The sequence below is a fragment of the Telopea speciosissima genome, chromosome 1, assembly GCF_018873765.1.
Source record: "Telopea speciosissima isolate NSW1024214 ecotype Mountain lineage chromosome 1, Tspe_v1, whole genome shotgun sequence".
In the NCBI taxonomy this organism is placed as follows: domain Eukaryota; kingdom Viridiplantae; phylum Streptophyta; class Magnoliopsida; order Proteales; family Proteaceae; genus Telopea; species Telopea speciosissima.
The window spans coordinates 21425440-21441340 of record NC_057916.1 but is presented as its reverse complement, the minus strand read 5'-3'; the positions used below and the strand labels follow the sequence as shown (position 1 = coordinate 21441340).

Below are 15901 nucleotides of genomic sequence, written 5' to 3'. Positions count from 1 at the left end.
CATATGTCCTGGGGGGTTTCAACAGATACCGCGCTCATGTTATTACCTGTAAAGAATTACACAATATCATGAAGAGAGCTTGATGTAGAAAGAACAATCACTCAACTTGTGTAGAATCCCTGACCATTATCCTTTGTGTCCTTGGTCCCTCTTGTGAGTTTCCATGATCTCAGCTTTGCATAGCTGTTTTGGGGTCAAACAAGAGCTTCCTTCAATCGTAATTTTGACCAGCGATACAATATAGCAATTGATTGCAGCTCAATGGTCTCAGCTAGATAGCTTTACCCAAGCAGATGGATAATTGGAATTCTCTACATAGAGAATTGAGATTTGCTTATCATTGATTCTCTTCTCTATTTTTTCAAATAAATAGTATCAGTTCTTGTTTTATATCATGGTCTCAGTGGCAGGGATCACAAAACAGAAAGTTGTGCACTGGTAGAATAGGCTATGCCAACAATCATGATGACATGTGACACATTACTAGTCCAATTCTTCATGAAAAGCAGAAAGCATTATGTGTAGACCATACACAAATCATCATCTGCAATCAAATCAGAATATGGGACCAAACCAAAATGGAAACATGTTCAGCATGATGACCATCAGAGGTAAAATGAGCAGAATGCAACAGATATATAACACCTCACCGAACCCTGCAGCTGTAAAAGGAGGGGGTGTTGGGGGAGGGGTTTAAAAAAGCACACTAGCAGCAGCCACCTAAAAGAGTCTTCAACTATACCCCAAAATACACAAGGTAACTTCAAAACCAATAATATGAAAAATATGCTTCAAGGAAACAAATTGTGAATCTTCATAAAGCAGTCAAAATACCAATCTTCCAAAATTGTTCAGCCTCCTAATAATTTTGTTCCTTGAACAGAAAGAGACCATGTAACAAACTTTTCATATGCACAGCAGCAATGCCAAAGTAGAGGTTTTACCCAAAAAAACCAACACATATGACATCTTCAATGAACAATCCCTAATGTTCTCATGCTCTGGATAGTCAGAGATCTAGCAAACCCTAACAATGAGCGAAAGTGATCATCAACAGGTTGGAAGGACAATGAGGGACACAGCATTTTGTGAAGGCTTTCTTCATTGTTCATTTTAAGCCAAAAGGTACATAGGTAGACCAGGTCAACCCAACCACTGAATGGATACTACCAAAGCCATTGGATTAGCCACATGTCAAGTTTGGACTCAACCCCAATCATATTGTCACCATGTATTGAACTTTTACCCTTTATTTTCAGCGGCAAAACCAAAGATGCTAAGGTTGATTTCTCACCACTTCAGGGATCTTTATATTGCCATATTGGGCAGTGAATTTGGGGTGAATGGCGATAAGGGTAGGGCTGTAAATGGATAGCCGAAAATCCGAATTCGATCCGAGTTCGAATCCGTTTAAGAGGTTCCGAATCCGAAATTTTGGTTTCCGAAAAATATCCGAATCCGTTCGAAAGCTAATCGGATTCGGAGTCGGATAATAATCGGATAATTTATTATCCGATTGTAAATTATGATTTTTTAATATTTTTTATAAAAATATATCAATATTACTGTATTACCCTTATTATTTGTATTTTATAAGGTTATTTTCGTAATATCACTCTAACTCTTAAGTCTTAACCTAATACTAGGGCTTCCTATTCTCTTGAATCTCTTCCTCCCTCTTTCACTCTCGATTCTCAAGTCTCAGAATTTCAACTTTCAAGCTCTCAACGGCGCCAGCAGTCTACACTCAACCCTCAAGCTTCAAGGTCACTGGTCACTCATTCTTGATTCTCGACTCTTAGCGGCAACGGCACTCGCACAACCCCTTCGACTCTCGCTCTGGACCAATTAGGTATACGATTCTTCTTCTTCTTCCGTATCTCTCTCTTTGTTCTGTCTCTCGCTCTCTTCTCTTTGCTCTTTTTTCTGTTTTTTTCTTTTCACTGGTCGAACTGTAGAATAGCCGAATAGGTTGATTGAAGTTTCAGAGGGAAAAAAAAGGGGTGGTGAGCGTTTTTGCTGGGAATCGACAGTGGGTTTTTTTTAAGTCAAATGGGTGGGGTGATTTGCAGTGAAAATTGAAGAAGTTATCTGGTTTGGGGTCAAGGAATTGGGTGGGAATGAGAGTCGAAGGGAGGAGTGTTTTGCTGTGAACGCCTGAGTGTTTTTGTTTGTTTGAATTTTCTGTTACAGGGTTACAGCAGGGGTAAAATGGGTGATGAAAGGAGAATAGATTACTGTTGGAGTCGAGAGGGGGGAGGGGTTGGGGAGATGGCTCAGATGGGGCTGCTGTAGATGATTTTTTTTACACATATAGAATGATTTTTTCGCATTGAGCCTCTGTTTCTACTTTCAATAGCAACTAGTAAGTAAAACTGAAGCAATAAATATGACGTTGATTGCAATTCTTGTACAATCTTTTTTTTGATAAAGCAATTCTTGTACAATCGTGGCTCTATAAGAGTTACACAAGTTCTTGTTGTTTCTGAAAAATCATTAAATATGGTTGTACCCATCAAACAGTGACCACTGACCAACTACCATTACCAACTTCTTCCAGCTCCTCTATTAACTTCTCTTCTACTAAGTGCATTTAATAGCCAACCACAACAGCTTCTGCAACTATTCTCTTTCTCTTGTTCTCTCCCTTTCTATCCACTTTCCTTTTCTAAATCTCATCTGGGTTCTCCTTCCTTTTCCTCCATAAAGCAATTATTATGTCTGGAATTGAAATGGCTTCAACCATCAAGCTTTCTTATAAGAGATTGAAAAATGAAGGCGGCCCTGTTTATGATGATGAGATGATGAAGAAGAAGAAGAAGAAAGAGCAGAGGAGGGGAATGTGAATTGGAGGGTGAGGAAATGACCCAAGATCAGAAAGGGTGCTGGTAAGAAGAGGCCAAAGATTCGAATCCCAGGATTAAGAAAGTTCTTGAGGAGAAAAGCTAAGGTGATCTCTGCTGTTAGGGTTTCATGGAGTAAGTTTTTCAGGAGATTGAAGGAGGGTAGACCCTATATGGGTGATCTCTTTGCTGGGAATTATTTGTTCATGCAGGTCACTCCATCTCCTTTGAAGTGTACCGATAAGTCCTACATGGGTCTTGGCCTTCATGGCTATACTTCATAGACCTCTCTTGGGAAGATTGCTTAATGGTCAATGAAGTCCTCTGTTGGTATACTCTGTTTTTCTTCTCTTCTTTCCTTTGGTTTATGTTTTTAGATAATTTGTAATTCTATGGAAGGTTATAATATGATCAAATGTTTTCTCAATTCTCATTATTCTTTGATGTTGTCTTTTGGTTAATGTAAAGGAACTAATTAGGATAATTGGTATACAAGTACAGGGAATCTAATCTCCATTACAGATCTAAATGCAACTAGTATAAAATGGATTACAGATCTAATCTCACTTGATTAGCCCTGCCTAGAGCTGGCATTTGTCTTTTGCATTAACTATTGTAAATGCCATTTGTTTCATTTCATAAGCACAATTATCATTCTAATTTGTTCTATCATGTTGTCTCTTGCTGTGCATTATTATTTACATTTTCTTTTTCTCCAAGTCTTGGTCAATTGAGTGATAAGTTGATGTTAGTCTCTTTTTAGATGGCTGCCCTTATCCGAAATTATAGTGGTCTCCCTCGAATATCACTCATGTACATTTAATGAGATGATATCTTGCAATTAAGTTGTCCACATTTAGTAATTTATTCAACTTACCTCAAGTAGGCTTTGCTATTTGTTTATGTGCATTTTTTACCATTCTTGAGCCCTGTGAATTTTTGGAGTAATTGCTAATTGAAGCATAGGTACATGCTTAAATCCATGTGAGAGACATGAATTTCCTCTATAGATCCCAAGTACATCCTGTTTAATTTTTCTCTCTTCCCTCATTTGTTTTTAGGTTGAACAATCTTGATTCAAGATTGAGTTTTGGAAGACTTGAGCTAGGAGCAAGGATTGGAACTTGGAAGTGCCCAAAAAAGTGGGAGTGTGGGTTTCTCTAAGAGGTAGGCTCATTTCTCAAAGTAACTTATAGATATTGCTCTTATCATTTAATAAAAGTTTATTAATAGATTGTGAATCAAGTAGATAAGATCATTTGCTAAGGCTTGTCATATTTCTATTGCAGGCAGATGGTTTCCAATTTTCACATTGGTTGGAGTTGTTATCAATGGAGCTTCGTTGTTTGAAGCACAAACTAATGACAAGCTTGCAGAGTATTTGTATGTGTAATCCTATTTAGAAGTGTACTAGTGTAATCGTTTATTTCCGGTAGTTTAGTTTAGAATTGCAAAATACTATGGTGTTTGTCTTTGAACAAGTGTTTGCTAGTTTTTTACTTTGAACTCATGCTTAAGGATTTGTTAAACACATGAAGAGCTTCATTTTGGGGTTTGATTTGAAAATCACAGGTTCAATCTACACTATTGTCATTTTGAGCTTTATTACCTACATTTGGTGAAGAGTATTACTATTTACCATGGGTATAGTTTTCAAATGACAATGGTGTAAAAAACTTCATTTTGAGGTTTGATTTGAAGATAACAGGATCAATCTATCTATTAACCTAATGATAATCCAATTTAAAGAACAAAATAACACCTTTCTAAGAATAGGCAGCAGTTTAATAAAATAGGTAATTGGAGTCGGAAATCGGTAATCGGAGTCGGAAATCAGTAATCGGAGTCGGAAATCGGTAATCGGAGTTGGAAATCCATAAGTGTAATTGTTCATGAATCGGATAGTTTATCGGATCGGATAGTATCCGGATATCCGATAAACTCTCGGATTCGGATACGGTAATACCATTTAAATATCCGTCGGATATCGGATCGAATTCGGATAGTGCATTTGTTAAACGGATTCGGATTTGGATAGTAGTGAATCCGAGCCGAATCCGAGCCGTTTACAGCCCTAGATAAGGGTAATATGTCCAGAAAATTCAAGCACTGACAGAACTGCCAGTTGGTGAATATTTAGGATCATCAGTTAAACATTATTCCACACACAAGAGTACAGATCTTGTTAGTATTCCTACCTATCTCTTGTCTCTCCTCACAGTTCAGGTGTCACAGGCTGATAGTGTGGAACAAAAGCAGTAAAATTTCCTTGGGGATAACTGGGATAATAGCCAGAAATCTAACTGGTATAGTGGATACAAGTCTTTAATGAAAAGTGCAAAGGAGTGCAGGCTTCATAAAAGTCATTGATCTCAATATCCCTTTGTTGTCCAGGTTGCTATGGAGCTTCAACGTTGAGCCTAAATAGTCTGTGGAAGACAGGAGGAAGATGGTTGATGCTAAGTATGGCTTTCTCACAAATGGGAGACAGTGGAGAGAAGCCATGGATTTAACTCATGGAAATGTGTAATGTCTTCTCACAATACCTTTAAACAGCATCCTTCCAAAAAAGGATAATTTGCACAGAAGGTACCCCATGTTTGGGGATTTTGCACCTGTGGAACTTTGCTTCGTGAAGCTCCTGGGATAAACACAAACAATTAACAAGGGTCGACTAGGTTTAACCCAAGGGGTGATTTTACTAGAACTATCTTTCTCTCAACGTAGAAACTGTAACTATCCCCTTACATTACTGTGTTATACTTGAAGACAGGCAAGGGAGTCAGCTGGGCCAAATGAGTTGGGGCAGCTGCAAGGTTGATTCCATGGCTTCTTTCAGTCAAAGCAGGCAGAAGAGTCTGCAATAAGTGAGAGGTTTCTTTCACGTGTAGAAGCATAGCACAGATGGGAGATATAGCCCCAAGATTTCAGATCAAATGGCTCTGATTTAAGCAGGTTCAAACAAGAGATTAAATGCATCAAGGAAGTTCCTGCAAGTGAGTACGGAGAAATCCTGAAATCCAGTGAAGGGTAGCTCCATTGGACTCCAAATCATCTCCAATAAGCAGATGGGTAGATGGATTGCCACATGCACTAGTGATACTTGTGAACTGGAAGAAATTGATCCTTACTTGAAGTCATGTTAAGAATTGGATAACTAAAAGGGAGGCAATGTGAGGAAAAATTCCTATTTTAACCAGACCCTGTCTAATGCGGGAGCCTTGTGCACTGGGTACGGCCCTTCTAATTGATCGACCAAAGCAGAACAGAACAGATCGCCTCCGTTTTAGTTTTTTGGTTCACCATGGTGCGGTTTCATGAGAATGCAGATGAGGGTCTAAACAACCTCAGTAAGCTCTGGCTAGTATCTATGAGAAGGCAGCATATGCTTAAATTGTTGGTAGAAAAATGAGATAACTGTTCCTATGGCTGGGGCCATATTACTGAATTTTCCCTTGCCCAAGTGTTTAAAGGAAGGAGAGAGGTACAATTTAAGAACAATAGTATTGCCACCTCAAAGAGAGGGTGGACCTTGATGCAAAGGTAAGGTTGCTCCATTGCAACCTACTGGTCGCGGGTTCAAGTTGGGAGACAGCCTCTCCGTGAAGCAAGGGTAACTGGATTAGGCTATGTACATTATGACCCTCCCCAGACCCGGCAGTGGTGGGAATCCATAGTTCGAAAACTCGCCGAAATTTCGGCAAAATTTAGAATATTTCGGTAGTTTTGACCTGTCCAAGATGAAACAGGAGGAGAAAAGAAATAAGCACTGTTTCGCCAATCTTAAGCCGGGCAGTCATGGACCTATAGGAACAAACCTTCAGTGTCATGAGGTCAGAAACAAACAAAAGAGCTTTTGAAATCTATTCACAGCCTTCCTTGAGACCTTCAGAGTTCCTCCCTAGGCAGGGAGAAAATGATCATCAAAATAGCTATTTTCAACTATTATAATTTTTATCTAAGAAGTCAAAAGAAGAGGCTGAAAAAAGCAGTCAGAAACCACTATTTTTACCAAAAGCTATTGCGATTTTTGCTTAAGGAAGGGGGGGACAAAAGAAGAAGAAAAGTTCCATGTCGCATTGTAGAACATTATGACAAGATCAACCGTCAACATAAGTTCTAATGCACGACTTTTGGAAACCTTAGAAAGCACTGGAAGCTAACTTGACTAGTGTCACTATGAAACAGAGTTTTTTGGCTATCCTTTGATGCATAATGAGACTATTGTTGTTTGGGGCCCTTGTTGTTTTCAACTGCAGAACACTGCCCATAGCCTAGCATTCAGAAACCCAACCAAAACATGGAGCCTGAAAGTTTGTTGATTCAACCTTTTGCTAGGGCATGGTATGACTCAAATTAGAGTGTCAAATTATTAACCCCATATAATGCTCACAGGCTTAGGCGATTTGAGTAGATTCAGTCATTAAGCATCTTAATACCACCTATGACTATAAGGGCTCTTTATTAAGAATATCATGAGATATGTAACTTCTGTTTTATTTCATGTTATTATAATTTTTTTTTATCGCTGACTAACTTTTGTTTCATTGGTTAACAATGTTTTAGAGCATCCAAATAATGCCAACAAGGAGTGATTGAATCGAGAGGGAAAAGAAGTAACTACTCAAAGAATAGAAGGAAAGTACCTAACTCAAATAAGCAGTCACTTGACTCCATAGTTGTAAAGGCGTCGCCTAAGCGTCCAGTGCCCCTAGTAGGATGATGCCTTGTGTCGCCTAGGCACTTCCTAGGTGCCTTCATGGTGTCGCCTAAGCATCCAGGCCCCCCCAAATGCCTTGGGTCAGCTAGTCACCTTGACAACTATGTTTGACTCACTTCAAATATTAGAACTAAAGGAATATGAAAGCACCCATTGAGCAAATCATATCATAGAGTATCTTAAAGATAGAACATTATATGCCACGAACATTTAATTTCTGCTCCCTCTTTTTTCCCCCAGTTGTCTTTTCTCCTTCCCCCTCCGAAAACCCAATGATCTACACCTCATCTACAAAAACATAACAATTCGACTTGTAATAAATTAAAACGCAAGAGATCGCTACCTGGTCGCGTAGCCCATGCACCAGTTCAGGGGCATCAACATGGATGAGATTTTTTATTTTAGGAGGGGCGGGGTGGTGCGGTAAATTTGCATAATCCTGTGTCTGGGCACAGGGGCTACGCGAACAGGCAGCATTTTTTTTCTAAATTAAAAAGATCTTATTTCAACTTCTGTAAGCTATTCTAATAATACTTGAATCTATTCCTCCACCCACTGCTGCCTAGAAATTGATGCAGATACTAGCGCCCTGGATAGCAAAGCAGTCGCCCAGGTGTTAGCTAGGTGATGCTTTGACTACACTGCTCAAAAGATGAATTTAATAAAGTGGAAATGGGCACTGCTTTCTAAGCAATAAACTCTTGAAGAACTACTAATAGGTAAATTAATAAATACACTGCTCAAAAGATGAATTTAATAAAGTGGAAATGGGCACTGCTTTCTAAGCAATAAACTCTTGAAGAACTACTAATAGGTAAATTAAAACTTCAATTATAGCTATAGTCTACAATAAGGCAAATATCTCAGTATATGTCAAAGCAGATAGAAGCTAGTAAAGGAATAATCCATTACAAGCCTAAACAAGAATTCTGTGTAGATTACAAAGCTCTGTGTGCTACCTGATGCAAGGCACTTCTCTGCCTTCACTAGAGCCCAGTTTCTGAAACTCTTTTCACAACCTCAACATTGCAGACAGTCCCACTAGAGATACTCTGTCAAGAAGAGAAAGAGGATCAAATTAGCAGATTAGAATGAAGAAAAAGAATAAAAATAACTCAAATAATTTGCAATCTGAGTTATTTCCAATCTCTCAAAAACTAAAGTTTCAATTTTAAGTTAAGAATTAAAGTGATCAGGAAAACAGAAAAAGCCCTTTCAGAGTTGAAACCATGATACTCCAGATTATTCAAGTCCAGAAATAGCCAGTGAGAAGGTTTACCATAATTCCCTTACCCTAATGCATTCTTCTGTACTGCTCAGGAACAAGCCAATGAGGCAACCAACGACTCTACATTGTTCAATTCCCAGCTTCACTAGTCCTTCCAAAATTTATTAAGCACCCAATCTTTAAGGATGCCAATGATCTCCATCATGTCTACCAAGCTAAACGATCTCCATTATGTCTACCAAGTTAATCAGTTCTCAAGCAATATCCAGTGTCAGATGAGTGCTATCTATCACCCCAAAAATCCATCAGTTGTCTCATAACATAAAGACACTCTCACCACAATGAAGGTACATAAACCTGCTCTTTCAGATTTTGTGTGGCACTCTCAGTTGGAAAACCTCTAACAGCACCAATTGTCCACTGTGATATGATTCCAGCTGCAATTGCAAAACGAAGCTGCCTCTGCAGCACATCTTGATCTTCAAACATTTGTGGATAGGTCGTCAGCTTTCTCAAAATACCAGCCACAACAGCATCACCAGAACCAGTTCTATCGCAAGTGAATGGAGTTATAAGCACATCTTCTGTCCCAATCACCACTCCATCAAATGATGGAGCATAGTAATGAATTCTCAGTGTTCCATCAGTCACAAATAACAACTTCATTCCATCATGCCACAATGGGGCAATCTCCTCCTTAGTATAATGATAATAATCACGACGGTCCTTTGTTTGCTCAAAAGTTTCGGCATAGTATTGTGGTTTGTAATTTCTTCGCTTCTCATAATAATCTTCATCGAGAAGAAACTCTAGCTCTTGCCTTGATACCTCAATGATATTAGCCTGGTTCCATGCTTGCTTGATCACCTCCCTTGTCTCATCACGAGATCTCCATAATTGCAAAGGCAAATTCAAATCGAAAAATATAAGTCCCCCAAATTTTTTTGACACTCTAATGGCTCTAAACAAGGCAGACTGCATAGATGACGATGTAAGAACTTCTGAATTAAAATGAAAAATTCTCGCCTGCAGGGAAATTTTTGAGAGAGATGATGAAAGCTAGTTCAGTACAAGGCAACAAAGCAGATTCACAAACCAAATTTCTCACAATTCTGCCTAAGCCCATATCATTCAAAAGGATAATTCTTAGAATCGTAAACATAAACAACTTCTAGCTAAAAACTACTGGCTTTTACTCTGTCAAGTCAAAGGCCATTGCCAACACTAATTCTTGCTTACCTCTTTCAGCACGGCCAAGTCGATTTCAGAGCTCAGAAAGGAATCCTCTGCGCATTCCCTCACAGTTTCCGCCCTCATCTTCCCGTCCTCCAACTTGAGCTTCATATAGGACGCTGCGGTCTTCACCTTAGGATCAAACTTCACAGCACGCGTCTGAACCTTTTCCTTATTCATGGTGTAAACCAACTCATCCCCGAAATCATCCTTCCCAACCTTCCCCATGAACGCTGCTCGGCCCCCAAGTCTGACATGCGATATGGCAACATTCGAAGGGGATCCACCAGGGGCCCTGACGAACTCCGGAGGTTTCCACTGAAGCATCTTCCACTGGGAGTAAATGTCAGGATGCATCCGTTGCTCAGAAACCCGAACCGTCGGTACAAACTCTTTCTGTGCTGAGCCAAAGCAGCAAATTAGTGGGGGGTAATCGTAAGAATCAATCCCATCGTCATAAGCATCTTCTTCTTCTTTTTCTTCCGTTAAAATTGCTGCTTCTTTCTTCGGTTCTTCTTTTGTATCCTTTACTTCGGCAGCTCCATTGTCAATTTCTTGTTTCATCGAACGGCTTCTTTTTCTTGTAGGGGCTGTGGCGGAAGCTGAAGTTGAGGTTCCCTTCTTCCTGCCTCTGCGGGTGGTTTTAGGCTCTTCCGGAGCACCATTATCACCATTAATAACTGCCCTTACAGACTCTATTCCTCTAGATTTACAGTCACATAGTCGTGTAACTGACACTTCATCTGTGGATCCTCTTCGGTTACCGACAACACCAATGGTCACTGAGTTCCGTGGCGAGAAAACGAAGGAGAAAGGAGATTGGAGATACGAAACAGTAAGAAAAGACATCGATAACGGATATGCCGCCATGATTCATCACAGAAGTTTAACACCATTTCGTTGTCTGAATTCTGGAGGGGGTGCCTTATCCTACTAGTTTAGTGCTCTTTCCGCTGGAGTTGTTTCTAATGACTATTCTACCCCTACCTTTTCTATTTATTCTTTTCAAGAAGTCCAGTTTTTGGCAAAATTGAATGGCAATTTTGTGATTCAAGGAACCTCTCTTTCCAGTTGCATTCCCTTTAATTAATAAACTAGCGATTCGTCCCTCAACTTGGCCCTTATCATTCGCGACTTGAGCCGTGTTCTTGGAAGCAAAGCGGAGAACGGAGATTACTTTCAGCGATCGATCTACTCTATCAACTTGATCGCCAGGTACTTCTTGTCTCTTTCTATCTCTCTAATCTACGTTTACGTGTGGACAGTAGGTCAAAAATCTGAGCAATTCAATAATCCGAGTTGCAATTACAGTTTTAATCATCCAAAACCCTAGTTCCTCCCCCTCTCTCTCTCAAATTGAGTGTGGATTGGAACTTGTTATGTGTTTCAACTTTCAAATAGAGGAGACAGAAATTAAAACTCTGGCATACTGATCTCCTGGAGGAGCTTCTCTGGTAGGAAAATAGTTTTTGCCCGTTCAATCTGACCATGATATCTATAAGCAACTTGTAGAACATGCTTATTTCTATCTTCCTAGTTTTTTTCCTCCGCTGATCTTATTCATCTCCAATTGCGTATTCGTCACATCTACCTGCTCGTGTACAGTGGGCCTATTTTCAACCTCTCTGCGTCAATTTTTTATGGGATAGCATGTAAGACTGCTCATGTGAAACGATACGACATGTTATGGTTATGGAACGTTATAGATCTCATAATATTTCTTTAGCTGGATGATTCTTTTACTTCGTTCCTGTTCTACAATTCCGCTTTGGTCTTCTCGTAATCTCTCTGCTTCCTATAACATGCTTCAGTTTGTAGGCTCGTCAAAGATCCAAACTGTCTTTATAGTACCTATGTCTTAGGTTGTTTATGTCCTACAACCTGTTGCATCTTATTTTCCTTGATTTTATTTGATCCTAGCTCCTCCATTTTTGCAGACACCCGCTATTGATCAAGCATACCTGAACATTTGAATACTAAATTATTTTGACTATGTATACATGCAAACGTTCCAGAATCATATTGCGTAGAAATAAGAATATTTTGTTATGATAACAACTGACCGAATTGTTTACAACTTATTATGAGTTGATGCTGAAGTTATGATGCATGATCTCCCAATTTCAATTTTATCAAAATTCTACTCTAATTTGGTACTGTAAATTTGCTTTTGGCTGTTTTTCCCATATGCTTGTTTGCTCCCTTGGCCTCTCTGGGTTCTAGTGAGAGGCTGCAATGCAGTTGCGTTTGTCTTTCATCCACTTTCAAACTGTAATTTAAGCTTAGTGGAGCCCCTATTCAAATGAGCCTGAATTAATGGGGAACAGTTCAATGGGAATATGAACCAAGAACCTAGCAGCAGGGATGAAGGCATAGAAATAGCCATAAAAGCTAAAATTCTTAAACTCTCACAATCCTCATACCAAAAGTTTGATATTTTTGTGCATAGTAATATGAAAGTTGGTGACATGATACCCACCCTTTGATGTCACTTTCATAAAGGTACCCACTTTCATTGGAGGTTAGAGTTTGAAGTAGAGCATGAATCCCTCCCCCCCCCCCCCCCCTTCCCCCTCTTTTCTCTCTCTCTCCAAAGCTAGTGAATTTGGTACATTCACTAAGCATTTCTTCAATGAGAAGGTGGTCAATATGGTAGAGGACCTCGCTATATCACCAATCAAGCTTGAGCCCCAAATAAGCATGGCATGTGGTCCACTAGTGGGTGGACAATTAATTGCCATTTTATAATTCATATCTTTTGGCAGTTGTCAAAATTTTCTATAGATTCACTTTTGAACAATGTGGATTGTGGCATGCTTGTTTTGGGCAAAACTTTATGGTTGGGATGGTGGTTGACCTTCTATCACATGGACCCACCACATTTGCCATGTTGCAGTTAATGATGATTCACTAGCCCTTGGATGCGTGTGCATGGGCGTCGCCTAGGTGGACGCCTTGGCCGCCTGGTTGGTGTCACCTGGAATTTGGACCCTCTCCACCACCTTGGGTCGCCGAGGCACTGTGACAACTATGGCATGCCCACACTCACACTTTATTAAATGTTCCTATTTTCTGTCTATTCAATTTACTGGATTATCGATTGTTCTCTGGGACTGAACATTAGCTGCTTGTTTAAGACGAGCCATAAAAGGTTCTGTGACAAGATTTTTTGTCTGTTACTTTGTGGTCAAAAAAATTGATTAGCGTAGGTAGTCTTAGATGACACCCATCCATCTGTCAATCCACTATATATAAGACAATTAATTAGTTATCAAGACCCATTTATATGTTTGTAGCCCCAAACACCACAATCATGATGTGTAGTTGACCATTTCTTTGGGTCTTGAGTATATGATACTAGCTCTGTATCTGTGTATGGTATATATCTGACACCTTCTTGTATGCGTATCAGCTGAAGCTCAGCTATGTTTAAAACTTCTTTTTTATGGACTAATTCAGCTAACATTGGCCTAGAAATCATATATATTCAATGTGTGTAGAGGTAATTGTTGGTTACACCTCTCAAGAAATAGGGTTTAGAAAACAGCATTATAGAATAAGGAATCTTGAATTCATGAATAAGGTTTTAACCTAGTAATCAACGTGAAACAAGGTATACAACTTTAGGGTTCCAATTCAATGAAACTTACAGGATGAATTGGGATGGATGGTTGTAGCTTGTAGGGGTGAGTGTGTGAGAGAAACATGTTCTCCCTTAATGTTTTGATTGTCTGGATTGAGTAATTGGTGAGATTTCTTAAAGAAATCTCAGTTTTGATGCCAAAACGTGTACAATGCAGTCATCATATGGGCTCAGATAACCTTCTCCCTTTGTTGGACTTGGACTACTATGAAGTAGGCCTGTAAACGGATCGGATTCGGCTCGGTTACGGATCGGATGTAATCGGATTCGGATATTTCCTGGTTGAATACGGATACCTCTAAACGGATTCGGATGGATTCGGATGCGGATCGAATTCAGATTTTCGACCATCCGTTTACACCTCTGCCTTGTGTAACCTGAACCTTCCTCCCCCTAGTGGATACAATTCACTCTCAATCCATAGTTTTAGATCATGATTCTCTTTTCCTCATATTCTAGAACTTGTTGAATCTTCAAAAACCCTCAAGATCGTTATTTACTTAATTTTTTATAATTAAGTATTCGGATTCGGAGTATTCGGATTTTTTTCCGGATATCTCTAATCGAATACGGATGCCCCTAAACGGATACGGATGCGGATCGAATTCGGATTTTCGGTTATCCGTTTACAGCCTTGCTATGAAGTAACTGAGTAAATCCCATTGCTCTATAAAGTTTTGAAAAATAGCAACCAAGTATTTGTTGTCTAGGTTTATGGTGATGGATGATGGTCAATTGCTAGATATTTGATGAAAATTTGGGATTAAGTGAAGGTCAGCTGCTATTGATAGTGATTGAATAACTGAAAGATGTGTACAGCCGGCCATATGATTGGTTAGCTATGTGCTGATTCTCAAAGTAAAAGTGAAAAATAGGGATTGAGCTGAAAGTATAAATTCATTGATGGCAAAGCATGTAGAGTGCAGCCATTTTATAGTGATAAAGATATCTCCTAGGGTTGAATTTTTATGACTTAACTGATCAAATTTCAATGGAAATCATCTGATTTCTTGACATGCTGCTTAAAACAATTAAATAGCAACCCAACCAGTGTATTGATGATTTGTTGTAAAAATACCCTGTTGTAATCGACAAAGTCCTTTTTAAGTTTTAAACCACGAACTCTTTTGACCACCATATTCACCACCCCTTGCTACAAACAAACCACCATATTTACTTCATAAAATTGCGGTTGTAGGACCCAAGAAAACATTCTTCCATTTGTAAATTTGAAGTCAACTTGTTCATAAATGTGAGTACCTAGGGGGGGGGGGAGGATGAGAAATAGATATTAGTATTAACAAGTTCGTTATTTTCTTACAAGACATGGATTTTGAAACCAGCTTTTGAATTATGTATTCTTATTTCGATGTTTATCTATCTGAGACGTCTGTTCAATTCATATGCTCATTGATGGAACTCTGCCAGTGCTTCCTACTGCCATATCTGAATAATAATGTTCTTTGCAGCTATACAATTGCCTCAGAAGTCAGAACTGCAGTTAATCTTTTATCAAGCAGGACATGGGTTTGTGGACGTTTCTGGAAGGACTTCTTCTCCTTGCAAATGCATTTGCAGTACTGAATGAGAACCGCTTTCTTGCTCCTAGAGGGTGGAGCTTCTCAGAATTCACTGGACCCAAGGCAAAGTCACTTAAGGGACAGATTATAGGGTTAATATACGCAATCCAATACATGAGGTTGCCCCTCATAGCGCTCAATATCCTCTTTATAACTGTTAAACTGGTGTCTGGGTGAGGTTTAACTTTGGATGTTGCAAGAGATGCAGGCATGATACACTTCAACTGTTTAGCTGTTTGAGCAGTGTAAGAAAGTAGACATGATACATATTGAATCGTTTGGCTTTTTTCAATGGGTATCAATTTTGTAAGAACTTGGACAGTTGCTGTTAGCCTTTTTCATCTGTTGGTTTTTGGATCCACAAGGTGTGTATTGTACCCTACCACGTTTTAGTGTTGCTTCCTCCTTAGGCTTCCAAATGACATATTTGAATAAATCATTTGTCACTATATATGTTCTTATTAAACCCACTATTTTCATCATAATACTTCATGGTCCACCTTTACTTGTTAATGTCAATGTCCCTCCGTTGGACCAACACGAATAGGATTCCATGAAAAGAACCCGCCTATTACCAATACTAAATTAATCATGTTCAGGTTACGGGGTATAACACCATTTCTATTAAAGTTTATTTTCTATTCTTGGAGGATG

The 15901-nt window shown here is 39.2% G+C and overlaps 2 protein-coding genes and 2 long non-coding RNA genes across 7 annotated transcripts; 1 reads left to right on the top strand and 3 right to left on the bottom strand.

Moving 5' to 3' along the window:
• Positions 1-714: 714 nt before the first annotated feature.
• Positions 715-3978, bottom strand: LOC122662488. Its single transcript, XR_006333038.1, has 3 exons — positions 3968-3978; positions 3546-3550; positions 715-1276 (listed from the first exon to the last, which is right to left on the bottom strand). It is a non-coding gene; the product is annotated as an uncharacterized LOC122662488 (long non-coding RNA).
• A 3721-nt stretch (positions 3979-7699) lies between these two features.
• On the bottom strand, positions 7700-10903 carry LOC122662461 (fructokinase-like 1, chloroplastic). 4 transcript variants are annotated; one of them, XR_006333034.1, is made up of 4 exons: positions 10031-10903; positions 8857-9817; positions 8523-8615; positions 7700-7851 (listed from the first exon to the last, which is right to left on the bottom strand). XR_006333034.1 is itself a non-coding variant. In XM_043858109.1 (2 exons), the coding sequence occupies exons 1-2, from the start codon at positions 10892-10894 to the stop codon at positions 9125-9127; spliced, it is 1557 nt and encodes a 518-aa protein (XP_043714044.1). In that variant the 5' UTR covers positions 10895-10903; the 3' UTR covers positions 8777-9124. The 4 variants fall into 4 exon arrangements, 1 of the variants encoding a protein (XP_043714044.1); XR_006333033.1 differs by lacking the exon at positions 7700-7851 and having other exon boundaries at positions 8398-8615; positions 8843-9817; XR_006333031.1 differs by lacking the exon at positions 7700-7851 and having other exon boundaries at positions 8398-8615.
• A 232-nt stretch (positions 10904-11135) lies between these two features.
• Positions 11136-15535, top strand: LOC122662479 (protein transport protein yos1-like). Its single transcript, XM_043858121.1, has 2 exons — positions 11136-11239; positions 15188-15535. Exon 2 carries the CDS (start codon positions 15191-15193, stop codon positions 15422-15424), a length of 234 nt encoding a protein of 77 aa, XP_043714056.1. The 5' UTR covers positions 11136-11239; positions 15188-15190; the 3' UTR covers positions 15425-15535.
• LOC122662485 lies at positions 11159-15227 on the bottom strand. Its single transcript, XR_006333037.1, has 3 exons — positions 15164-15227; positions 13847-13853; positions 11159-11227 (listed from the first exon to the last, which is right to left on the bottom strand). It is a non-coding gene; the product is annotated as an uncharacterized LOC122662485 (long non-coding RNA).
• Positions 15536-15901: the final 366 nt, after the last annotated feature.

What these genes read in the sequence shown, in the direction of transcription:
- LOC122662461 (XM_043858109.1), bottom strand. Translation starts at nt 10,894, where the DNA reads ATGGCGGCATATCCGTTATCGATGTCTTTTCTTACTGTTTCGTATCTC. An exon ending in ACTTGGCCGTGCTGAAAGAG is followed by an intron (nt 9,818 to 10,030) that starts GTAAGCAAGAAT and finishes ATTTCCCTGCAG; the next exon opens with GCGAGAATTTTTCATTTTAA.
- LOC122662479 (XM_043858121.1), top strand. Translation starts at nt 15,191, where the DNA reads ATGGGTTTGTGGACGTTTCTGGAAGGACTTCTTCTCCTTGCAAATGCA.